This window comes from Glycine max, chromosome 12, assembly GCF_000004515.6.
Source record: "Glycine max cultivar Williams 82 chromosome 12, Glycine_max_v4.0, whole genome shotgun sequence".
NCBI classification, from domain to species: Eukaryota; Viridiplantae; Streptophyta; class Magnoliopsida; order Fabales; family Fabaceae; genus Glycine; species Glycine max.
In genome coordinates, this window is record NC_038248.2 from 34,771,102 (window position 1) to 34,798,502 (window position 27,401).

The following is a 27,401-nucleotide window of genomic DNA, read 5'->3' on the forward strand; positions in this document are numbered from 1 at the left end:
TTGAAAACCTCATCAAACGTCAAATTACAAACCTCAATAAAATGTCTATTTTTTTTCATAAATCAAGAATATTATATGGTTAGGGATCAAAAACTAATCCCTCAAAATACCAAGACGTATTTAAAGAGTTAACCTTTCTCAACAACTAACTTTTTATACACACAAAAACTCATAAAACTGAAAATGAAACCTAATAACATTTAAAAGACAAGATTATTTGTCAAATATGATACACCATATTAGTAAAATTTTCCAATTGATTCGAGCAAAAATACACGTTACAAATGCCACCAGGATATAATAAACTATGCTCCGATTTTCCACTTTAAAAGTAAAAGTTTTTGCAGCCAATTTAAAATTGCTTCCTTTTCACATAGTTGCATACTAAAATTCTGCTAATCGTTTCTAGAATTACAGTCACTTCACCAATTCACCAAGCTTCGTCTTAACCGCCAACCATTCATGATTCATTGCATGCCAGAGAATTAATTACATATATACATATTAATAAATCTATAATTAGAACAAAGCGTTGAGGGAAAAAAAACACTAGCATCAGCATCAGTACCACAATATTTTCCCGCCAAAAATTATGTGAGAATCTCTCCCAACTAGGGAGAGAAAACAAGAAAAGAAAAAAGCTATGTCATGGTCTATAAGGCTGGAGATGTGGGGCTGGTGCTCGTATCTGACCACCACCAGCCTGAGGATTTCCAACTGATAAAGAGATGGTGTTGATAATTGGTGATCTTGCAGAAACATTGGAGGGAAATACTGATGCACTGTAACCAGGCCGTATAGGTGTTACCATATGCTGAGAGCCAGTCGTTGTGGAGGGACTCTGCAGACTGGTAGCAGAAGGTCCACAGGAAGAAGAACCATTAACCAGGGAACGCCAACTAGCACTTTGTTGTCTTGAAGGCTGAAGCAACTGCTGCTGTGCAATATCTGAATCTGACATTAAAACAGTGGTTAGGAAAGACTCAAAAAATGAATACCCAGTGCTGCAAGCATCCACATTTAGTTATATACTTTATATGCATGTCTGCTAATGAGCAGAATATATAAAAACACCCAAACAAGTGTTAAAGAGCATATTTAAGTTCCATAAACTTGTCACCTTTCCCAATATTAAAATAATCCAGACCGGAAAAAAAACTGCTAAAACATTATATAGCATTCATTAGTTTCAGACTAACATCTATTTTTCTTTCAAAAATTACATATCTATAATTTAGCCCATGAAAAAGGAAAACAGAAGGTGGGAACACCCAAATCACTGAAGTGAGATTAGATTTTCATAACATATCAAGTCAGGGCAATAAAAGCAAATAGTAAAATTTATATCTCGAAAAAAAACCAACATACCTGGCAGCATTCCTGATGTACAAGATGATTTAAGAGTCGAGCATTTAGACCTAAAAGCATCTGCCAAGAACTTATTCATATGAACTACATTCCGATTTGTCTCCAGAGCCATCTTTCTTTGTTTAAATTCAACTTCAATTCCTTGAAATTTAATATCGTACTTCCTGCGGAGTTCCTCTAATTCCTTTTCAAAATCAGTTTTCAGCAGCAATTTCTGCTCCAGCAAGAACAATTTTATAGTAATCACAAAAGATGAAACCTTAAAACCATTACAGCAATGAAATATTTTTTTTATGCTACAGCAATTAAATATGGTAGGATTGCAAGGCCTCTGTATAACTTGCTAAAGAAGGATGGTTTTAAACGGAATAAGGAGGCAGAGGAAGTGATATACAGAGCAAGATACCACAAGTGGAAATGACAAGCAGACCCAAGAGGAAAATATCAGCACCAAAATATTTAGCAGATTATAATTGATTTATGTCTGTTATTAGGAATATGAATAATTGGGGTATAGGGAGACATGCCACCTCTTTATTAGTACTAGTATTCTGTTATCAGAATATTCCAGCACCTTTTGGTTAAGAGTTTGTTAGTGGTCTGTTATCTCTATCATCCAAGTCCTATATATACAGGATGATTATTGTAATACAGAGATAGAGAAAATAATACTCAATTTTAATCATTTGTTTTGGGAGGTATCTTCTTGGTCCTCGAATTCCAGGAACCATAGTTACTAATATAATTCCAAGAGCATACCATTTTTCATTGAGCACTATGGCTGATTCCACGCGTTCCAAATCTCATTTAGATCGTCTCGAGGAGGCCATCGCCAAGCTAACTATGAATCAGCTCTCGTTAACAGCCACTCAGAACTCCATGACTCTTAAGATTGAATCTAACCCCCCCATCTCCAACATCATCAACCGGTCTGCCATGTGTTCCTTCTCCTTCGCTCAACCCTCCTCAGTTGAAATTAGAAGTTCCCCGTTTTGACGACGCCGATCCCTTAGGCTGGATCTTCAAGATTACTCAATTCTTTGAGTATCATTCCATCCTAGAGCCAGAACATCTTACAGTTGCCTCCTTCTACATGGACGGACCGATGATGGCGTGGCTCTAGTGGATGTCGCGCAATGGCCAAATGGTGTCGTGACCAGCGTTTTTGCAGGCGTTGGAGACCCCTTTTGCACCAACTCAATATGAGGATCCAACTGGTGCCCTATTCAAGCTGACATAGAGAGGCTCTGTTGCTAATTCTTTTCGTACCCTATTGCCCAGAGGCTCTTCGCTATGCGAAGGTATGGGGGAGGGATATTGTACGCAGCCTTACCCTTGCATATGCAAAGAGGCTGTTTCCAGATTCGAACCCATGACCAACAAGTCACCAAGGCACAACTTTACCGCTGCACCAGAGGCTCTGTTGCTGATTACCTCTCCGAATTTGAAACTCTTGCCAATTGCATCATGGGTCTTCCACCCCCCTTCCTTTTGAGCTGCTTCATCTTAGGTCTTGCTCCAAAGGTGCGCCAAGAGGTCCAAGTGTTGCAACCTCTGTCTCTTGTTAATTGTTATTCATGAGTTATTAGTGTATTGAACATTTGTAAGAAAATAGAAATGTGCCTCCAATTTATGGTTCTTTCTGTAGAAATTGTAAATATTTTCATTCTTGTGTAAATTTATAGAGTAGAAACTCCATTTTTGTGATCTAATGTTGAAATTCAACTCAGTTTGTAGGCCAAAGAAGAGAAGGTGCAAAAAGTTGCTAATGAAGTCGCTTAGCGACACAACCAGCTCGCTTAGCGGATGTGAAATTCTAGAAGAGGATAAGTTAGAGATCAGCGCGCGCAGTACGCAGCTAGTCCACCCAGCAAAGACGTTGTCTCTTCTCGCGATTAGCGCACCCAAGCTCGCTTAGCGGATTTTCACTTACTCTCGCTCAGCGAAACAGTGCTCGCTTAGCAAGCTTTCGGTGTTGAGGAGTCCAAGAGCCTTTAAAACACTGAGTTGGTGGGAAACCAAATGTCACGACCACCACAACCACAGTCTAGCCAGCCATTTTGCTACATGAAAAACAAAGAGAAGAAGGACAAAGAGGCTCGAGAAGACATTCTCCTTCACCTTTTTCCATTTTCTTTCACCAAAAGTATTTCTTTTCTTGTTTGTATGAAGCTTTTCTTGTAATCGAAGGCTAGAACTTCTTTGTTGGGGAGTAACCTACTGAAAACTCTTGATGTAATCTTCCAACTATCTATTAAATGTTATTTTTTGGTATTTTTTGCTTCTATCTGCATTTATTTTACATGCTTGTGGGTTGATCACCCATTTGTATGTTTAGTTAGACTTTTTAGTATTGGAAAATGCTTTTGTTAAATATATATTGTATACAGCTGTATTGTGTAGACAGTTGTGTAGGTAAAAGGCTGTTTTGAGTGTGTGAGTGAGGTTGAGTGTGTATTAAGCTTTATGTGTTGTCATGTTGAGTGTGTGGGAAGCTGAATGTCTAATCCTTATCCAAAGGCAGTTTTCCCCTTCTCTCTATCTTTCTCTGTACTATATATATATATATATATGTATGTGTTAATAAAAAGCTAAGTGCTGAGTGTGATAATTTTCTCCACTCATTCAAATTTAAGTTGTTGGTATCTCAAATCCTTAAGCAATGTAGTCCTAAATTTTTAACAGCTTTAAAACCTTAGAACTTGATAGAGCAAGCTAGAGGTCTGTGAATCTAGGAATAGAATGCAGTAATATAGTATGTTTTTGCACTGTGTGCTTATTGCAACTCTTTTAGAACGAGTTTGTTGAGGAATCAAGAACAAAAGCTAAGAGAGTTAGGCTCATTCGTGCGAGGAATCATGGTCTGAGTATTTTCTCGGTGCAAGAGCGCTAGAATAACGTTAAATGGAGAAAAACCTTTTTATACGGCAAGAGAAATTTCAGTAGGAAACTCCCTGACGTTTTTATCTTGATATTTATTGCATTTTTACAACTTTAAGTATTTTACCATTGTCTAAGTAGTTTAATGTATTGCATAAAACTTATCCATCATTCAATCTTTATTTTATTTCAAAGTTAAAAAGTGTTTACATACTAAATATACATAACCTAGGTGAAACAAATTCCCTGTGGATACGATAATCGGTCATACCGTTTTATAAACTACTTGTGCAAATCGATACACTTGCCGATAAGCAAACAAGTTTTTGGCGCCGTTGCCGAAGAATTTCCTTCCACTTAGATTGTAAAAGCCAGTTTGGAAACATTTATTCTTTATTCTTTGATTGTTTCTTGTGAATATTTGTAATTCAAATTTTATCTCTTGAACTTGGTTAACTGCTCTGTTTAGCTTGCTTCTTGTATGCGAGGTAAAACTTCAGCAGGGGATTTAGCTCCATTAGATTTGGAGATTGAAGCTACTTGTAGGAGAAACAATGCAGAAAAGAGGAGGAAGGCTTTACAAGACAGAACAGTCAACCCAAGTGGCGAGAGAACTCTTTTGTCTAAATCTTCATCATCATTTCCAGCAAACTTGAGTCCGAAGTTGATGCATCTGAAGCTAACATGGCAGACGATCAACTGCAAAAGGTAACTCTTTAGGATTATTCCAGCTCCATTGTGCCACACTTTTTCGTATTGTGCGGCCGAAAGTCCAAGCAACCAATATTTCCTATCCACACTCCTTGATTTAACTAATTCAAGGAAATCTTTTCCATGGCCTACCTAATGAAGACCCTTATGCACACCTAACAACTTATATAGAGATTTGCAACATAGTGAAGATAGCAGGGGTGCCGGAAGATGCTATTAGACTGAATCTGTTTTCATTCTCTCTAGCGGGTGAAGCTAAGAAATGGTTGCAATCTTTCAAGGGAAATAGTTTGAAAACATGGGAGGAAGTGATGGAGAAATTTTTGAAGAAATATTTCCCTGAATGCAAGACAACTAAAAGCAAAGCGGTAATTTCCTCATTTCATCAATTTCCAAATGAGTCTTTGAGTGAAGCTCTAGAACGATTCTGTGGCTTGCTGCGGAAAACACCAACTCATGGATTCACCGAACCCATTCAGCTGAATGTATTCATTGATGGTTTGAGGCCGCAGTCTAAGCAGTTGTTAGATGCTTCAACCAGAGGGAAAATCAAGTTGAAGACTCCAGAGGAAGCAATGGAGATCATTGAGAACATGGTAGCTAGTGATCACGCAGTTTTGCTGATAGGACACATATTCCCACAAAAAGAAGTCTGTTGGAGATTTCTTCACAAGACACATTGTTGGCCCAAAACAAGCTATTAGCTAAACAGCTTGAATCACTCAAGGAGACACTTAGCAAATTGCCAACACAGCTGCAAGCAGCTCAACCATCTTACTCAACAGTTATGCAGGTTGGAGGCTGCAGTATTTGTGGAGGGGCTCATGAATCAGGTTGTATAACCCAAGATGATGCAGCTAAGAGGTAAATTACATGGGGAACCAAAACAGACAAGGATTTCACTCAGGCAATTAATCAAGGACAAGGGTGGAGATCACATCCAGGCAATCAGTTCAACAAGGATCAAGGAAGATCTTCCAATAGACCTCCTAATCAAGGGTCAAACCTGTATGAGAGAACCACCAAGCTGGAAGACACTTTGGCTCAGTTTATCCAAGTCTTAATGTCTAATCATAAGAGTATTGAGTCAACCATTAAGAACCTGGAAATCCAAGTGGGGCAGCTAGCCAAACAAATAACAGAAAATTCCTTAGGAGGATTTGGAGCAAATACAAAGAAGAATCCCAAAGAAGAGTGCAAAATTGTTATCACAAGAAGTAAAAGGGGAGTATTTGTGGAGAATGAGAGTGGGAGCAATGAAGGGGAATTGGGAGCTGAGGAAGAAAAAGAGAAAGAGGGAGAGAGAAAAATAAATGAGACTGATGAGGAAGAAAATGAGAAAAATAACAAAAAGAGAGACAATGAGGAGGATGAGAGAAAATAGAATGAGGAGAAAAAGACTAAGAGTGAGTTTGTGAGGGAGAAGAAAGAGGTTGTCCCCAACTTAGGAAGGGAAACACCATCCCTTTGGTGCCGTCTAAAAAGGACAAGGAGCAATACTTTACTCATTTCCTTGATATTTTCAAGAAATTGGAAATTACTATTCCTTTCGGAGAAGCCTTACAACAGATGTCACTCTATACAAAATTTCTCAAGGACTTGCTGACCAAGAAGGGTAAATATATTCACAGCAAAAACATTGTGGTGGAAGGCAATTGTAGTGCAGTTATTCAGAGGATCTTTCCACAAAAATACAAGGATTCAGGGAGTGTCACTATCTCATGCTCAATTGGTGTTGTGTCAGTTGGAAAAGCACTTATTGATTTAGGGGCTAGCATCAATCTGATGCCCCTATCTATGTGCAAAAGGATAGGAAACTTGAAGATTCTTCCAACTAGAATGACACTGCAGTTAGCTGATCGTTCAATCACAAGGCCATATGGTGTAATGGAAGATGTATTGGTCAAAGTGCGTCACTTCACATTTCTAGCTGATTTTGTGGTCATGGACATTGAAGATGTTGAGATTTCATTGATCCTAGGCCGTCCATTCATGTTGACGGCCAAATGTGTGGTTGATATGGGAAAGGGTAACCTAGAAATGAGCGTTGATAATCAAAAGGTTACCTTCAATTTATTTGACGCAATGAAGCATCCAAGTGACCTCAAAGCCTGTTTTAAGATGGAGAAGGTTGAACATGAAGCAGCTATGGTGGCTAGATCTATGGTACTACAGGACCCTTAGAGGTAACGAACGTCAAGCTAGTGACGTTAAAGAAGCGCTTACTGGGAGACAACCCAGCTTTTCTTACTTTTCTCAATCATTTTATGTTATTTAATGCAAGTAGTTAGGTTTTGTTCACTTGAGACTGCTAGAGTAGAGTGTTAAAGCATGTTTTTAATGAAAAAGGGGTTGGACACAAGCTTCTCTGAAGCTAAGGATGGGAAAGAACTTAGAAAAATTTTCAGTCATCCACCTCGCTCAACGCAACATCCGCGCTAAGCAAGCCATAACTTATCCGCTAAGCGAGTAGCACTCTCGCTAAACGCGCCAACCCCTATCTATTGGTTGTTGAGGTCTCGCTAAGCGAGACAGTCGTGTTAAGCCCAAAACCTTCTCGAGTTGTGCATTTATTGAAATAGGGCTAAGCGAGTCAGCTTGCTAAGCGCATCTGTGTGCTAAGCGCAAAAGTCTCTCTGTCTGGGCTATTATGTTAATTGGGCCAAGCAAGCCATCTCGTTAAGCCCAAAAGTCTCTCTAGAATGGAAATTGTACTAAGCAAGACCAACTCGCTAAGCGCCACCCCACTACTGCATCCTCATTCATTTAATCCGTTGAGCGAGCCATGTCCGGCTTAGCGGAAGTTGCAGACCAATCAGAGTTGTAGAACTCGATAAACGCGCATCTGCGCGCTAAGCCCAAAAACCTCTCGGGTTCATATTTTTGAGAATTGGGCGAAGCGAGTCTGTCTCGCTAAGCACTTGAATTTAAATTCTGAAAATTCAAATGTCACAGAGTGCTCACTTAGCGAGTCACCCACGCTTAGCGAGCAGATCGAAACAGCAAAAGAAAAACATAACTACCTTAGGGCAGTTACATTTTAAAGATCATTATAATTGCACCTCATCATTTCTTCTGGTACCATTTGCACTGTGCTTACCGTTGCATTCTACTTCCTGCATCTTCACTTCACTTCGTCTCTGCAATCTCAAGTAAGTTTTCTTTTTCCCTCTCTTGTTAAGTTTTATTTTGAACCCTAGGGTAGATGACTTAGAAGGCTTCATTTTTTATTTTGTGCAATTGCTGTTGTTGATGATTTTGGTTCTTTGTTTAGTTCATATGATGTTAGGACTTTAATGTGGGTTATAATGTAGTCGATTACAGGGCTAAGCCTCAAGCTTCATAGCCTGAATAGTGGCTTAGGGAGTTGAGGCTGACAAGTCCCAATTTCTGCGTTTTAGCGATGACCTAGCTAAGCTAGTCCTGCCCGCTAAGCAAGTTCATCCATTTTGTTAAATTTCTGGGTTTTAGGATGAACTCGCTAAGCGCACCCTGTTCGACTAAGCGAGTTCATCAAGTTTGTTTATATTTCTGCAATTTCGTATGAACTCGCTAAGCCACTGCACTACGGCTTAGCTAGTCATTGAATTTATGCTTTATATTTCTAGGTTTGCATGAACTCGCTAAGCCGACCATCCGCGCTTAGCGAGTACACTTAGTTAGTTCTGCAACTTGGAGGCTTTTTGCATTCCTTTCGTGGCTAAGCGAGTCATGCTCGCTAAGTCCAAAAGTGCCTCTGGAATAAAATTGGGCTAAGCGAGTCTGTCTCACTAAGCCCAAGGTAATTTAGTTTTTGTAGGTTTTGTTCATGCGCTAAGCAAGTCATGCCCGCTAAGCGCAAATATCTCTCTGTCTTAAAATAAGACTTAGCGAGCCTATCTCGCTAAGCCGCTAGTGTTAGCAGTAGCCAGTCCCGCTAAGCGCACACTGGCGTTAAGCCTAGATAGTCTATCGTGCTAAGTGCACCCTGCACACTAAGCGCAATTAGCTCTCTGTGTGTGAATAAGGCTTAGCGAGTCACTCTCGCTTAGCCACAGTAGTGTTTCAGCTAAGCGAGAGGATCTTGCTTAGCCATTGTTAGTGTTTTTTTGTTGTCGCACTAAGCGCACGTCTGTTATTTCTGTAGGCGCGCTAAGGATGTGAGAACAAGGTAGCGGGTGCATTGTCTAGAAGAATGACATTCAGCCATTTCTATGATCAGATTTTTTGATGAGAAAGAGTTGGAGTCTGAAGTTTTGGCTGACCCGAAACTGAAGAAAATTATGCAGGATTTATTGGTAAATGGATCTGCACATCCAGGATACTCCTTACAGGATAAAAAATTATGGTATAAAGGCAAGTTAGTGATTTCTAAAACGTCTCCCAAAGTGCAAACACTTATGACAAAGTATCACAGCTCTGTTGTAGGGGGTCATTCAGGGTTTTTCAAAACATTTAAAAGGATAGCAATGTTAATGACGGATGGCGGTTCATGGCGGAAAGTCAAAAATCCGCCATAAAAATATGGCGGATGGCATAGCGGAAAATGGCGGATGTCATGGCGGACAAAAAAAAAAAAAACATATATATAAACTCATTGAAATTGAAAAAAACAAAGGATTGCATTCAAATAAACTAAAAAAGTTTGATAAATTCATACAATAATCAAGTACCAACACCAAATAAACTCATTAAAAAGAGGACTGAACAGAAAAAAAAAATTGTGGTGTCAAATAGAAAAAAAAATTAAAAATGGGACTGTCGAAAGTAAAAGGGGGTGTCAAATAGAAAAACAGAAAAAAAAGCTGCAGACAGCAAAAAGGGGTGTCAAGCAGCAAAAATAAAAAAAAAGGCTTTGGCCCACCCACCAATATAAGTCACGGTCGCGATTCTGGCTAGGTTGTCTTCTCCGTTCGCATTGCTGTCGTTCACGCCATGCTCGTCGCCGTCGTTCGCGTTGCCGTGGGTGGTCGCTGCCGTGCTCGTCGCCACCGTGGGTCGTCGCTGGTTGCAGGTGTGGGTGGTTCCGAGGTCGTGACTGGTTGCACGGGTCGTGGGTCGTCGCGCTGTGTTGGAGCTTCGAGGTCGAGGGTTGCAGCTGCATCCGCCTCGCCGCCACATCCGCCATGGCTATGGCGGCCGCCATGGCGCCGCAATCTTTAACCCGCCACGCCACCGCTATTCGGTGGCGTTTTTTCAGAAAATCGCAACGCAACTCCGCCATGGCACCGCCGTGACCGCCATTTAACAACACTGAAGGATAGCAGCTTTAGTTTATTGGGAGGGTATGAGACAAGACATATTACAGTTTGTTGCTGCATGTGAAACTTGCCAACAGAATAAATACCAGGCCTTGTCCCTGGCTGATTTGTTGCAACCTCTTCCTATCCCTACACAGGTTTGGTCTGACATCTCTAAGGATTTCATAGAGGGACTACTGAGAGCACAAGGAAAGAACACAATTCTGGTTGTGGTAGACAGATTGACTAAGTATGCTCATTTTATCCCCATTAGTCACCCCTTCACTGCAAAGGACATAGCTGATCTATTTCTCCGGGAGGTTGTGAAATTACATGGGTTTCCAAACACTATCATTTTTTATCGGAATAAAACTTTTCTGAGTCAATTTTGTAGGGAATTATTCAAATCTGCTTGAACTAAATTCCTTCAGCAGTAGAGGAGGAGGTCAACAGGCTGACCCAAGATAGGTACTCTTTGTTGGACCAACTACAAACTAATTTGCTTAAGGCTCAGGACCAGTTGCGAGCCTATGCCAATAAGCACCATAGGGATGTTAACTTAGCTGTGGATGATTGGGTTTACCTGAAATTATAACCGTATTGTTTGAAATCTTTGGCTAAAAAGTTGAGTGAGAAATTAAGCCCTCGATTTTAGGGACCATATCAGATTTCTAAGGTCATTGGTAAAGTAGCTTACCAGCTCAACCTACCACCCGAGAGTAAAGTTCATCCAGTCTTTCATGTGTCTCTATTAAAGAAAGTCATTGCTCCTGCGGTGAAACCCCAACCCTTGCCTCCTATGCTGACTGCTGAGCTGGAACTAAGGGTTGAGCCTCTAGCTGTAAAGGCTGTCAGAAACCACCCTGCAGGCACAGCTGAAGTGCTCATCCAATGGAAAGATTTGCCAGACTTTAAAGCCACATGGGAATCGGTTGATGTTATGACACAACAATTTCCTGCATTTTACCTTGAGGACAAGGTGGCTCTCTTGGGGGGAGTATTGTTAGGCTACCTGTTAAGCAAGTGTATGAAGGAAGGACCCATGGCAAGTATAAGAGGAAGCCAGAGCAGCAGCCAAAGCAGCCAGAACCAGGGTTAGGTAGCTGACTAAGATCAGTTACATTTTAGTAGTTATCCTTGTAACTGTTTAGATCAGTTAAAGGCAGTTAGTTAGTCGTTAGCTATAAATAGAGACTGACTGCCTTGAATTACTCATTCGGGAGTGATCACGAGGGTTGGTTAGGGAGGCTAGGCTCTAATCCCTAGATGTACATTTGTACCACGAGTAATAAACGAGAGATTTGGTTTGTTCTATCACAATGAAATAAGTAAACCAGAAACTTACCTTATCTTCATAGTTTTTCATTGTTTGCTCTGTTACTTTTTGTATTCTATCCAATTCATTGTTGAGTGGATCATAGCTTAAATGCAGCATTCTGGAAGCTGAATGGGTTTCAGCTTGCATATGTTGATAATTGATCTCTAAAGGAATCGACAAATTTATTGTGTCTGCAGATTGCACTCTTACTTCACTTGGTGTAACTGTATTAGGATCTGAATTTGAGGCAGGATGCACAACAACTTCATGTGAATGTGAATAGAGTTCCAAATTTGAATCAGGTTGCACATCTTGATTAGGAACCACAGTTGGCTGATGTTCAATTTCGGTTGTCAAAGGTAAATTAGTTGAATCCAGATGAGAAGAAGGGAGCTCTGCGGAAGGTAATCGTTGCACATGCATTTCCCCAGATGTATCATGGTCAGGAGAGGACCCCACAGATAATTGCTGCACTTGTTCTGGAGGATCCAAGACATTAACTGTTCTAGATACTGGAGTCCCCTGGGACAATTCTGTGATGGTTTCAGGTGCTCCTTTCTGCTGGTCTGATGTGATTCTTTTATCCCCCAACACAGCATTAGTTAAATGCTCGATATCATCACGACAATCAGCTGCTGCTGGAATACTCAAAGGGACTCCATCGGTAGTTTGTTGCTCCAAAAGGGGATTTGGAAAGGAAATTGTATTCGGACCATCACTTGAACTAGCAGCTTGACAAGCCCTTGGTGATAAAACTCTATCTAAACCTGGGATATTTGATGGGGCTCCAGAATTTTGGTTCCGTGGACTCAAAAGGGTATTGTTATCTGGACAATTACTCAGTCTTAATTCTCTATCTGAAAGTTCATTTACAACACCTCCATCAGATTTTTGTTCCATGGATGAAGGAGGCTTCGCAGCAGTACCTGCCAAATGATTCTTTAGACCATTGTCAGGCTTTACTTGATCACAAGTCTGCAAGGATTCAACCCCAGTTCCAAGTTCCTCTGAAGCAACTATGTTTAGATATTCTTTGTCTGCCCAAGATTTCACATCTTTTACCCAAGCGGCCTCCTTATCTTGAAACTTCTGTATTTCAGCTAATTGCTTGTCCTTGAGATCCTTGAGACATGTATCATGCTGAAATTTTAATTCCTCAATTCCTTTTACATATTCAGTATTCAAAACCCGGAGCTTTTCCATTCTTGTAACATCATTGGGAGAGCAGGATCGAATAACAGCAGACTCTATTTTGTACCTTTCCTCGAATTTAGCCTTTTCTTCCTCAATAGCTGCTCTCAACCTTTGCTTCTCTTCCTCTTGCAAAAGAAGTAGCTTCTTCAGCTTCTTTTCACACTTCTTCTGAATTTCTTTGATACTTTTGGACATATCTTTTTTGAACAATTCAACCACTTGTGCAACTCCTGTGCGGGAATATGCTCTGTTTGATGGTCCAGATGCTTTTGGAGAACCGGTATCATGATGATTTCCTGTACGATATAAAAATATTTTCTTCAAACAACGCAACATAGAACAAATGTAGTCCACCTCTTCTTTCTTACACTCAAAGTTCAAATCTTGTATAAGAGAAGCAATGGGGTCAAGTTTGTGTTTTAGCAAAGAAGCTGCAGTCCAACACTGAAATTTGCACAATAAAAGAAAAAAGGATATCAGTTGACACATACTGAATGCAAGAGGAGTGCTAGTGGCACTCTCTACATGATGCGGGGCCAACCAAAATTGGTAATTTTCAATAAATTTAAAGCAATCACGGAGAGGGTATCAGAAAGAGTGTTGCTAGCATTTCTCCTGAATGCAATTAGGTGAATACATGCATCTACAAGAGGTGGGAAACAAGAGTCTTGCAAACCAAATTCAGAAGACTATTTTACATACTCATAACAAGAATATAAAAAAAAAATGCATAATTGAACTCCCATGTAGTAAGATTATATCTTGTATTTGGGTTATTAAGATGGTAACCAGGAGAGAAAAATAGAGCAAACTTCCTTAATAACTAAAAGAAAATGAGATGGTTCATGACCATGCATTGTACTGTAACTCTAGCCTAAAAATCAGATTATTTCAAGTAATAAATACATAATGCAGTGCTCAAACTCAAGTTTGACAATTTACACAAAATGTTACCGCAGGAAAGGAAAAAGAAGCCAAGATTGTTAACTCACAATATGCCACCGACTGTAAAAACAATCAAGAAATAAATAAACAAAAAAAAAATACCCATTTTCCTAAAAAAACAAAACTATGCCAGACAGCAAAAGATAAGGCAACAGAAGGAGGGAACAAGAATGGAATACAAGAAAATGCTAGAAAATATTCTTACCAGAGATAATTGAAAAGCCTGTAATATTGAAAACGGTTCCCTATTGACATCGTGATTGCTCATAATATATTCAAGAAAATTATCAATCATTCTCTTGACATTATCCTGCATTACACAGATGTCACCAGAACATCAATTCAGATTAGGTCAGATTGACATATACAAATACAAATTTTGCCAAACCAATTATGATATACAAATAATAAAAATCATTCCTTGGTGGAATGCAAGGTTAAATTAGAAGAATTGATGGCAAAATTAATTTTCAATGTCAAAATTCCACCTTCCTTAGGTTTGGCTTCTGCATTCTTGATAATGAGTCATAGTTTCAATAATAACAGTTAAAGTCATTATCCATATCATATTTCAATGCAATCATTCATAATCTAACAAAATTAATCCATCAATGACACAAAAGCAGTCTCCAAGAAAACTAAACAATCACCAGCATACCCTAGAGAAATCAACAGAGATCCATAACATAGATAAGATTTAATTAAACTTTTTCTCCTTTATTTCCTTCCACTACTTTATAATTATAATGATATTTATAAAAAAAATGGACCTGATAGGGGTCTAGAAAAAGTAAAAACAAGTATCCACCAATGATTAATTCAAAATTTATTGACATCTTACCTTAGTTACCATTTCCAATCCATTATCTTCCTTCCACTTCTCTAAGCAATCTCCTTAGTCCTACCAGTCCAAATTAAAAACCTCCTAATTTCCCAATTGACACATCAATGTTGGGTTTTTACCCAGCAAAGATTACTTTAGAACAGACAATCAGAAATTCCAGCAAAAGATAATTCAGTTTATCTAATCTCTTTCCCTTCAACCTTAGCCTTTCCAATTCCAGATTAGTAGCATTTCATTCCCACTTCATTATAAGCCTAAAATCACAAGTTTCACACCATACCATCACCAACATAACAATATTAATATCAGAATCTAAACAGGAACACTAACATATCAACAAAATTCTGAAGGCCTTTTACATTAAATAATGTTGCTGAACTGTCAATTCTTGTATACAATCACATTTAATCAACATAAACAATCTGGTAATTGAAATGCAATCACACCTAGGGTAAAGGACCACAGCAGAAATCAAACTTAACAAAGAGAAAACATGTTACATACTGGAAGAAGAAGAACATCACAAAGCTTTCTGATCTCTGGCTTCAGCAAGAGAAGTAAGCTCCTCTGCTCATCATGCTGTCCACTTTTTTGCTCAGATTCAGCATTATTTCCTTGAGATCCATCTGTCATTTGATCAAGCAAATAGATTGAGCAAGGACCATAATTGACATGAAATGGATTACCAACACAAGTAGTTGAACTAAGCAAGAATTGAGAAACATTACCCAATAAATCTCCAGATGTTCCTGCAAAAGTATGCAATGGTTTCGAAGGTTATCATAAAAACAAAAAAGGTTTGCAATATTTCTCACTGTTTACCAACTTCATTGAACAATGAAAGGTCATAACAAAATAAAACAAATATATCCACTAACCTGCCTTGATTCCATTGGATAACTTTTCGTCTTCAGATTTTGAAAGCTGATCAACAATATTGTTACTAACTTTCCTGCGCTTCTTTGCTGCTCCTTCATTTACAAGATCGGGCCTATTGACTGAACCATCAAAATGATGAACTTTCTTCCGACTTCGCTGAGATGAACTATTTAAGTACTTCCACTGAAACTGTTTTCCCTCCAAAAGTTTTGTCCAAAAAATTTGGGGTGGCTCTTCACCCAGTACCCTAAGTTTTAGCTCACCAAGCAAAGAAGAATTTGCATGGTATGTTGCCCCATTTTGCTGTACTTCCAATAAAGTTGAAAAGTTGCTTGATTCAATATGTTCTCCATCCTGAGATAGTAGGGATGAGAACTCATGCATTGCTTCTTTCAAAAGTGGTCGTCCAAACAAGGATTTCACATTTGATGCAGAAGTTTCACCATCATGAAAAACTTTCAATTTGTCAAATAGACAAGAAGCACCCCACATCAACAGCATATGACAGGTAGTCCAGCTTGGAGAATTGATGTCAAATATCTTACATTGCTTAGAAAGGATTAAGGCTTTTTCTTCAACAGTGAAAGATGAATATAAACGGAAAATTTTTATCAATTCAAACTGTGAATCAAGTGTTATTTTCTGAAGGGATCTTATATCATTCATTGGGTTCCAATCACTATCAAATATAATTATAGAATCAACTGATGACAACTTGATGCTTGGGAGGCAAGCACATGTTTCCAACAAAAACACAAATCGTTTGTTGTTCTTGTCGTTAAATTTCTTCATGGCGGCATTCTTCTTGGAAGGCGGAAGACTTTTATCAATCCGTTCATACGAATCTGAACCAAATTTTGGTCGCAATAGGTCTTCCAAATAATTTCCTATAACCCTTCCAGAACCTCCAATAGACTGTAAATTCAGCATTAAATTAACACAAGTCAATGAACTATCTTCCCTTTAAGTGAATGATCACGTATAAGAGAAAGATGGACATTATGATCTCATGTACCAACAGGCACACATACAAGTGAGAAAATTAAAGACAACAGCTAAAACAGACCTAAACATAAGAAAATGTGACCTACAGCCCTTAGTGAGATTGTATCTATCAATAAAATCTTGTTAGCAAGCTTTTCGGATAGCCCTTACACATAAATCCCAAACAATTTTCATAACTAAAGAAAACAGATGAAAAATTGACTAATTGAGAATTAAGAAAATGCCAAAATATATAAAAAGAAAATAAATCATCCATATAATCTTAGCTCTAATTAGAGAATGATAATGTGTATTGAGATATTTGGTACAATCAGGTTATATTGAAATTTATGTAATTAAGGAAATTTGGCCCTCTTTCCATTATTTTCCCTAGAATGATTGATTCTAATTCTTAGTTCTAATCCCTAAATTTATGGATTGATTCTCTCATCCTTGTATATAAATATGATATTGTAATCCCTAAATTTATGTCTCACGTCATTCTTTAGTCTCAACTTGGTATCAAGATTCAAGAGCAATAATCAGAATCTTTTCTTTCTTTTTCAATCTTGGCCACCCAGAGTTCAGTTCATTGGGTTTCAGCTGCTGCAAGCACTGGCCCACTGTCGGGAGCTCTCAGCTGTCCAAGACAAAGCCTCCATCCATAACATAGGCCACTGACAAGGCACCCTCACCAAGCTCTACTGCCAGATTCTGCTTCATGCACCCGCATGCACAGCTTTTCAGGTGGCCATTATTGAGTGTGTGTGAGATGTACCCACCACCCTCTTGACATCATCTAACCTCATTGCCGTCTGCCAGATTCGTCTTGGTTGACAGTGTCCTGTTCCTCTCCTTGTTCCATTAGCCACCCATGATTATCAATGATGGGGAGGGTGCATATCCAGTATAGTCCGCTTGGAGTCTGTAAGTATGGTGAGTTCACAGGCAAGGATACTTGCCATCGGCATATTACTATTAGTTTTATTTCTCTGTTTCCTGATATTTGGTTACTTGCTGCTGCAAGTATCAAGTTACCACTGATTTTGACTACCATTCCACTGGAGGGTTATGTGAGAGTTGCTCCTATTCTGCCATCTCCTGAGGATTAGCCGATAATTGATGTTCATCCTGCATCATTTGTACAGTACTTCTATTTGCCGCTATCTCCGTTAGCTGCACATGTTCCTTATTCTTCTTCTGGATCCCAATAGTTTTCACTTGTCTATGAGTCAGGCATGGCAACTGGATGGTTGAGTCTCTCCACTTCTTCCAGCAGTTTTGAGCAACCTCAGCAGGGGCCAGATACCCAACGAACATGTAGACAGCAGTGCTAATACTAGCATGGGGGATTCAAAGGCAACTGAGATCGACCACGACAAGGACTCTTTCTAGCTAATGGGACTTCAGACTCTTGGGAGTTTGGATGACTTCTCTTTTTGCAGATCTTAGGATGGTTTTGGGGGTACTGGTGTATATTCTGCTTTGACATGGGCCCTTTTATTTTGTTTCTACCTATAGAGGGGTAGTCAGTATCTTAATGCATGTATATATTTGATGGCAATGGTTCAGGTACTTTTCACTTTGGATGACTGTAATCATACAGATAAAAGTGTTGTATGTTTCTCCAAAGATGCTTGATGTGTCTGTGAGTTGTATGCCTTGTACGATAAAGTGTTGACATATCTTTTTATCAATATGTTATAAAATATTTAATTAACTATGCAATTTGATGTCAATTAATAGGAAAATAAAACCTAAAAATAGTTATGTTATAAGTCAATGTGATTGGGTACCACACAGTTAGTGTGGTTAGTCAATTCATGCATGATCCAAGAAAAAATCACTTTCATGCTATAAATAGAATTGTCTAGTATTTAAAGGCCACTCCAGGAAGAGGATTTCTACTCAAGAAGGAGGGGAGTCTATCCATGGAAATATATACAGATGCTGACTATGCAAGGTTGATTACAGATAGGGGGTCCACCACAGGATATATTGCATATTAAGTGGAAATTTGGTGACATGGAAGAGTAAAAAGCAAAATGTTGTTGCAAGATCATGGGTAGAAGCAGAATTTAAAGTCATGGAATTGTTATGGATGAAGATTATTCTCAATGACCTCAAAATAAAGTTCGAAGCTCCTATCAAAGTATTTTCTGATAATAAGTCTGTGACCAACATTGCTCACAACCAAGTTCAACTTGAAAGGAAAACACATGAAAATAGTTCGACACTTCATCAAAGAAAAATTAGACAAAATACTTATAGATATAATGTTTGTCCCTTCAGGACTCCATATTGGGTGATGTATTCACCAAAGGACTTCCTATAGAGCGGTTTCAAGATCTAACATGCAAGCAAGGAATGATTGATATCCATTCATCAACTTGAGGGGGATTGGGGGAGTGTTGTAATTAATAGAATTTAATATTAGTCTTTTCAGATTCTTTGGCTCTTGAGATTTGTGAAGTCTTGTCTCTTGAGAACAGAGCACTATAGTAGTGAAGTAGAACAAAGCAACCTAGGCAGCTACAGAACTTCAATTGTGACAACAGTCATCAAAGGCAAAACCCATCTCCCTGCCCCCGCACCCCAATTTTCCGAGTTATCGAGCCCATTTTTGTGGTATTTTCATGATTTGCTTTCTTTTTACATCACGAACATATTATGTTTTTATGCAAAACACATGAATCGTGACATCAATTTGTTTAAAAGAAAAAACAAGTAGTTCTGTTTCATTTCTCACATCTGGCCTAGCTCACAACCATTGTTTACAGCCAACCCCAGTATTTCCAACAGACCCATAGCTCTCCAGCATCCAGATCTCTCTGCTCTTTGCTTGCAAACCTTCACACTTTTTTTTCAACTCCTTTTGTCCCTGTTCACACGTATCTAATGTGCTCTGTTTTTATCTATTAATTCCATCTTTTATTTTTTACTTTATTCCATTGTTCTCATGCCAGTTAATTATGAACATGTTGATAATTTTGAATATTTTTTTAGCATACAAACATGTATTATATAAATATAAATTATTGTTCAGTATCTAATCTTTGATATGAAGGTCATCTGCTACATCATTTTTTAGGCCATCCTCTCCTCACCCTTGATTTGGAATTGATAACTATGAAGCTAAAGAAACTAATAGATGATGATGTAATGATGTATTGGGAAGACACTCTGCAAAATGCGTACCTGAAAAAGAATGACCACCCTTAAATCATTCTTTCTCAACTCCTCGAGCATTGAATCAAGAAGTTGCAACTTGCCACTTGCTTTTAAATCAAAATCAAGATACTCAATTGGTTTGAGACCCTTGTTAAGAGAAGGTTGCAGTTCCGGACCAACAAGATAGGGATGACTACAACACTGTCAAGAAAAACCACAACAAGAAATGAAAAAGTTAAGAAAATTTACAAACACTTGACAGCTTTGGAGTTAATTAAAAAAAGTAAAAGAACACCAAATCAACTACAAAAAATACATGTTTGTTTATCAAATTCATTTTAATTTTCAATTAGCAACACCAAAACAGCATCATACAAGATTTTTAACTTAAAAATAGATTCAATTTAAAATTATATCAATTTCTCATTATTAATTAATCAAGCATGTATCCAATTGATTATATTTGATGCCATACTCAAATTATAAATAACTCACTCACTAGTAAGAAATTATTAGCAGTTTACCACTAAACATCTAATAATTAAGATGGTGCGGCCAAATATTGCAGCATAAAACAGCTAGAGTCTAAACCTAAACCAACTTTATGTTGTCTTTGATATAATGTGATGCATGCAACTTATTCAGAAAGTACAACCTAACCTTTCGGGTAGAAATAAGAACATCACGAACAGCCTCAACACTATCAACCTTTGATGAGGAGCGAAGAATTGAAGCATTTGAAAGTAAAATAGAACAATACTGTTCAAGCTGCAGATTAGATATTTGTACAGGAACCCAATACTCAACAAACTTGCATCTGTATCCAATATGGCTTGACAACCTCTCCTTCAGTTGAGTTACACTGTTATTGGAATTATTTATTAAACCAGGTTCTTTTTCATTATCGATTTGAGAATCCTTCTGCAGCATGCTTGCATCAATATAATCTCCATCTTGAAGCTGATGACAAACACAAAGAGATCAAAGACTTACCCACAGATAAGCATAAACAAACATTGAAAGAAAGAAAACATAACAGGTTCTTTTGTTAGGGTTCCAGATCATGGTTAATTAATTATTGATCTGTACTCTATAATTAGCATTGTTTCACCGAATAAAACTTTGTGGCCCATGTGCATGCTAGATGTTAGTTAATACTTTTGAGCTTGATATACACTTTAAGGCCTTTTCTAACAAAAATTAAGCAAATTAAAGGGAGAAGAATGATCATTAGTGTTTAACAGGCTCGACAAAATGAAAGAAGATTAGACAGAAATTTGAAAAATCTGAGGGAGAAATTCAGAGCTCTCTATAATTGTGAGAAATGGTATTGCAATTGAACTGAGTAGAGATTTGATATTTATAGTGGGATCTGAGTGCAGTAGGAGATAACTGAAAAACACCCTTCTAACAACTAACTGGTTCAGTTATGATCCTAACTTCTTATTGAAGCTGACTGCTTTAGTTACAGATAACTTCTTATAGAAGCTAACTACTTCAGTCACAGATTACATCACGTGCATAATGCTAACAATGAGGAACAAAGAATCCAACCAACCTCAGTTGCAGAAGGGATACAAGACTCACTGTCTATAGGATTATAATCCGACCTGCAAAGAAAAGAACAAATTATTTAGGCCTGAAAACACCTAATAAGTCAAAATGCAGGTAAATCATCATGGAGTGGTCAACAAATACAAGGTGCGGATTTCATCCACATACTTTTACATATTTCTGCAATCAAATATAGTATTAGCTGTGAATGTATGCATACATGATTTTGATGATGTCAAAGAAGAATCAAATAAGGCCGCTTCAAAGGATAAGCATTGCTTCGAGATTAATACAAGGTTGCTTCAACAAACAAAGTCTTGCTTCAAGATTTCTTCAAGATCAAGCCTTACCTCAAAACAAAGGGTTTCAAAGTCATCCAAGGCTCTAGTAATCACTTACCAGGCAGTGTAATCGATTACCAGAAGGCAAGTTTGAAAATAGTTGTTAAAAAGGGTTTTGAATTTGAATTTTGAACCTGTACTCGATTACCAGCAACGGAACTCTGGAAATTCAAATTCAAAAGTCATAACCCTTTAAAATATAACTGTGTAATCGATAACCAGAAACCTGTAATCGATTACCAGTAAAAAAATTCAGAAAAAACTTTTTGAAAAGACACATCTCTTCAAACCATTTTGAAAAGGCACGAAGGGCCTATATATATGTGTGCCCGATTTCAAAAAGCATGAGAGAGATATTCCAAGAGAACTTCATTGTCAAATGCTCTCTCAACAACTCTTGGGCAAACACTTGCAAATCCATTAAGAGTTCATCCATGAACTACAATTGTAATATTCTTCTCTTAAAGAGAGAATTCTTCTTCTTCTTCTTCTTTTTAATCAAAGAGATTGATTAAGGGACCGAGGGTCTCTTAAGTTGTAAGGATTCCTAAACACAAGGGATGCATTGTCCCTGTGTGGTTCAGACTTTGTAAAATGATTTTACAAAGAGAAAGAAAAATCTCAAGTGGGTTGCTTGAGGACTGGACGTAGGCACAAGGGTGTGGCCGAATCAGTATAGAACTGAATTTGCATTTTTCTCTTCCCTTATCTCATTTATGTTATTGCAATCAATTTTGTCTTGCATGTTTTAAACATTATTAAATTGATTGTTGTTTCTACTTCTGCATTTTGAGTCTATCATTTAGAAAGGGATTAAAAGTTTGTTAGTGGGAAATTAATTCACCCCTTCTTAAGATAACTGAAGTCATTTGTCCAACATTAGCAAGGGTTTGGGGAATAGAAGCCATAGGGACACTAGAGCTGCAGATGACTTGTGGCGAATGAGAAATTTTGTAGTAACTAGTAAGAATACCCAACACTTTCCAAAACCAACATGACTACAACATAATCTAAAAGGACAAAAGAAGATTATTAGAGATATACCCATTGCATTCCATACACATTTCATATGCATTTGTAATTTCAACTAATGTACAACTATAATAGATTTAGTTCTCTAGTTTTCTGTTAGGATGAAATTACTGTTATAACTATTTGCTGACTCAGCGGTTAGTTGTATAGTTGTCATATCTAATTCCTCCTCTTCCTCTACCAACCCAACTTTATCCTCTCCAAACCCTACTTCTCCCTCTACACAATCTCCTTCATCTTCACCATCCAAACCAACAAATATCTACACCAAAACAAAACACATGGAACTTGACATTTTCTTTCTTAGGGAGGTCCTCAACAAAAAGTCTAATAGTTCAACATACCCCAGCCCTTCATCAAAATGCGTACTTTCTCATCAAGCTCCTCTCTCCTCTTCAGTTTCTGGCCATGCAAGACAAAATCAGGGTCAATGGCAAGTTCTCCCTCACTCAACCACCCTGAGTTTGCAAGGCAAGGGGGGAATATTAGAAATTTTTGTATATTTTGTTGATATTTCAAAAGGTTAACATCTATTTAATTAAATGTACAAAATCTTATTTAAATTAATTTATTGGTTATTTAAAAACAAATATTTTGTTGGACTTGGTCAGTTAGATTAGGTCTCACCTTATCTTTGACTTGGTCTTGGGTTTTTCATTATAAATATCTATACTCCAGATGTTGTTTAATGAGCTCTCACACACACATCTTTTCTCACTACTTTTTAACTATGTGAATCCTAGGCTATTCTCATCAGAAAAGCTTGCTAGTTCTGTTGCCCCAATTTAATATTGGGAAGAGCCAGTTAAATCCTGGAAGACTTGCACACCACAAGCGGATATGTCCTTAAGGACAGTGTGTCTAACACATCTCAAGCTTAATTTTTTAGTAGCCATACATATTTATAGATCGTGTTTGTGATTGATAGGTTTGGGGTTCAGAAATAGTTCATAATTGATCGTGATAATGGACAGCAAGAACAACAGAGATATACTTGTTCCATTTCATGTGCATCTCATATACATTTGCAATTTCAACTAATGTACAAATGTATACTATCTGAGTCAACAGTTAGTCATACAGCTATGTCATATAGATTATAATATCACTGTACTTTGAACACAATGGAATAATGGAATTCTAACAAATTCTCAAATCTGCCTCACTGTTCAACTCTCAGCTATCTCTTTTATCCTTGTTGCAATTTTATCAATGCTTAACATGAAATATCAAGCAGCATGTGTTATATGAATAATACAATAAAAGAGATGTGTCGTGTGATTATAATTCATGAATTTGAAAATACTCTAGAAACAAAACAATAAAAGAGATATGCCATCCTAAATCAAGAATAATGGGATAAATGACATATTGACATTGTTTCCCATCATTTTCCAACAAGTAGCAAATACCTTATTCGCTTAGAACATGACCCATCAATCCCCATAATATTGCCACCTAGTTGTGAAGGGCTACCACTATCAGGAACCAAGTTGCAGTTATCGCCCTTAGCCAACATGGCAGAAACATCTGAATCCATGTCAACCATGATTCCCTTTCTCTTAGAAGGTACCAATGTTTCACCACTACTATCATGCCCTACACTGTTACTTATTAAGTCTTCTTCATCCAATATGGAATTCCCTTTCTCTCTGCGGTAATCAGTCTGAAAGCTTTCAGGTGCCAAACTAGCCACATAAGTTGCAGCAGTAGATGGTGCCAATGAACCGAGAGTGACGGTATTTTCTACTAGATCTTTCACAGGCACACTCAACCCAGAGTCAACTCTCGTCTCTTTTGATTTGCCATCTTCAGATGGTAGCACACCATTCTTGGAATTGCTTGACGGTAATGTTTCTTCTCTGCAACAATCAGGCTGAACCCTTTCAGGTAGCAAACCAGTCTCATAAAGTGTGGCATTAGATGGACAGTCAGTCCCCATAATATAGCCACCTAGCCTTGACAGGCTACTAGCATCAGGGGTCAAGTTGCAGTTGTCACCCTTCGCCAACATGGCAGAAACATCGGAATCCACATCCACTGTGATTTCCTTGCTCTTAGAAGGTATCAAGTTTTCACCTCTATCATCCCCAACACTGTTCCTGATAGAATCTTCATCCAATATGGAATTGCTTGACACTAACACCTGTAACGTTTCCTCTCTGCAGTAATCAGGGTGAATGCTTTCAGGTGCCAGACCAGTCTCATAAGTTGCAGCATTAGATGGTGCCAATGAATCTAGAGTCATGGTATCTTCTACCAGATCTTTCACAGGCCCACTCAACCCAGTGTCGACTCTCATCTCTTTTGATTTGCCATCTTCGGATGGTAGTGCAACATTAGATGGTGCCAATGAACCTAGAGTCATGTTATTTTCTACCAGATCTTTCACAGACCCACTCAACCCAGTGTCAACTCTCATCTCTTTTGATTTTCCATCTTCAGATGGTAGCGCACCATTCTTGGAGATTTCTTCAAAATCATGACACTCTCCAGAGCACTCATCAATCTTGCCTCCACCATTGTTGCCACCTTGATTTAAGTTATCGATCCTATTAGGCTCTGCAAGGCAATCTTTTCAGTCAAGCAATTAAAAATGATAGATAATACAAACAAAACCTAATTATAATTAGCATGCCTCACTCGGAAAAACTTTTGACTTATCTTCACTTTGATAAGTAAACAAAATAGCCAACAAGAGACTTGAAGAAAGACCTGGCATTACTAGAACCTTTAACAACTTTTCTCATTACATAGTGTACATAACATTAACCATCAAATTAGCACTGCTTTTTGTTGCATTTAGATGTGTAACAAAACTCAGGGTTCAATAAAGAAAAACAAAGTTGTTGAAATAAGAATGACACAAGGCATCTCACAGTATTACCTTCCTTTGGTAATTGAAAGAGAGACCGATACATACGAGCATTCATTCTCTTTACTTTAACCTGAGGTGTTCCCAGATCATGCTGCTCAGTTCCATTCACTTCCTTAGCTTCAAATATCAACTGTTTCACACTCTTCTCTTTTTTTGGCTTAGGGTCTGAACTCACTGACCCTGAGCTTTTAGAATCAGAATAACCGGTAGAAGACTGACTCCTAGTTCTTCCAGATCTTCTCAAAGGACTTGGCTTTTTTTTTTCAACCCTTTCAGATTTCCTTTTGTTGACAGGAGCTGGTGGGGGTCTATTTTCAAGTCGCCCAGACTTACGGGTACTTGAAGAAGGGCTAGGAATGTTCTTCTTCGATGATGTCTCTCTAGGAGACCTTCTGACACCAGTTGTATCTGATACATTACGATGTGATTTGATTTTTCCCTTCTCGCTGTTTCGCGTCACCCTCCTGTTATTATTTTCCTCATCCTTAGCGTTGTGACTAGAACAAGTACCATTTACCATTTGTTTAGCTGAACCCTGTGTGTGAGACCTACAGAATAATACTTTAGATCAGTGTGGAGACACAGAAAATTGGCATGTGGCAAACTTCATCAAGATGAAGTGCCCTGCATAACACCAATTGAGAAGGGCAATAGCAAGGATATAATCAAACTGAAATTCAGCCATTTATCATCATTCAAGTCAGAGTTATGGAAAACAAATAAATCAATAGCATCAAATTGTATTAAGACACAATGGGAAATCATGCATAGATAGAACTGTCATCCACCAGTTAAAAATAAAATAAAAACAAAATCGCTACGTTTGCTCAAGTAGTACAAAGGAAAACCACTTATCTCAAAAACTAAGGCAACTAAATTAAGTGAGTAACTGTCTACATGTAGAAAAATATCAATCTCCACAATACGAATTATTTCAACCAACATAGAAACAGAAATCCTTGGGAATGCAGATTGAAAAACGAACAAGATAAGCGGAATATGCATATGCAAGCATGAAAAAGGCATGCACAATATATAGATTTCGTATGATCATTTCCCGTAACATAACACCATCGCAAATCAAGCATATGAAATTCATTACTTGAAAATAGGGAAAACGAAAGTATTGCTCAAAATGCCAGATAAATCAAACAAAACGGAATGCAGAGAAATTTGGAGGGTTTCACCTTTCACTGGAAAGTCAGAATTCCGAACCAATGCGAATAGCGCTGCATACCCGCCACAAGTTCGGCTTAATAATTCTAGCGAACCCTAATTCACTGACAGCAGAAATTGTAGAAACAATGATCACGAAGCAACGTAATGGAGAGTTCGAAGGGGTTAAAAAACCAGAGCAAAACAAGTATAACAAAAAAAAGAGTAACCTTATAACCAACCTGCATGAATCATTAGGAGATGGCGAATGTTAAAGGGATTTTAGAGTCCGGCGGTGTCTCAGGCAAATTTATGATTTACGATAAAGTAAAATGAGAGAAATTTTGAGACAAGCACTTACATTCAACATATTTATTATTTTATTTTACCACAATATTCTCAGCTTTTTCTTTATTTTGGTTTAAGACACAAGGTATCCTCCTCGGGAGCTCGAATACAGAGTACCAGGCGAATTTTCTCCTTAAGCCTATATAAAAAGTTTTAGGAGTAACAATATAAACTAGGAAAGGTGGCAGGGCCTCCTTGTTAAATTTATATTATAATAAAATAAGTAAATAAATATGCAGTTAAGGGGAATCAATAACAATTAAGAGTAAATGGTATGTGGAAGAAAAAGATTAAGTTAGATGGATAGAGGATACTCCTCAAGTGGATACGGTGAAGAAAAATATAGAATATGATAAAGCCAGATTTTTTTTTTGAAGAACAAATATACAAGATCTTTATCGATTTTCTAGATATTAAGCCGAGGACGGAAGATCTTCACCAGTCCATACTTCTTTGGGTCTTATGTTAATCTTATTTTCCTCCAAGCACCAGTTTAACCAAAGAGGACTTTCATCGTTTTTCAAAAACTATCAAGGGCACACCTTTCCAAGCTTATCAATCCCAGGTTTTTGAAAAAAAA

At 37.9% G+C, this 27,401-nt stretch overlaps 1 protein-coding gene across 5 annotated transcripts; it reads right to left on the reverse strand.

Annotated features, from left to right (window-relative positions):
* Positions 1-445: 445 nt before the first annotated feature.
* LOC100781893 (helicase protein MOM1) lies at positions 446-26,972 on the reverse strand. 5 transcript variants are annotated; one of them, XM_026124703.2, is made up of 14 exons: positions 26,716-26,971; positions 26,506-26,598; positions 25,328-25,866; positions 23,853-25,002; positions 21,072-21,123; positions 20,174-20,473; positions 19,541-19,714; positions 15,358-16,273; positions 15,208-15,228; positions 14,984-15,105; positions 13,841-13,945; positions 11,524-13,134; positions 1,369-1,582; positions 446-948 (listed from the first exon to the last, which is right to left on the reverse strand). In XM_026124703.2, the coding sequence occupies exons 3-14, from the start codon at positions 25,836-25,838 to the stop codon at positions 647-649; spliced, it is 5,478 nt and encodes a 1,825-aa protein (XP_025980488.1). In that variant the 5' UTR covers positions 25,839-25,866; positions 26,506-26,598; positions 26,716-26,971; the 3' UTR covers positions 446-646. The 5 variants fall into 5 exon arrangements, 3 of the variants coding, with proteins under 3 accessions (XP_025980488.1, XP_006592706.1, XP_006592708.1); XM_006592643.4 differs by having other exon boundaries at positions 446-954; XR_003263663.2 differs by having other exon boundaries at positions 814-948; positions 1,369-1,545; positions 26,716-26,972.
* Between the last annotated feature and the right edge of the window lie 429 nt (positions 26,973-27,401).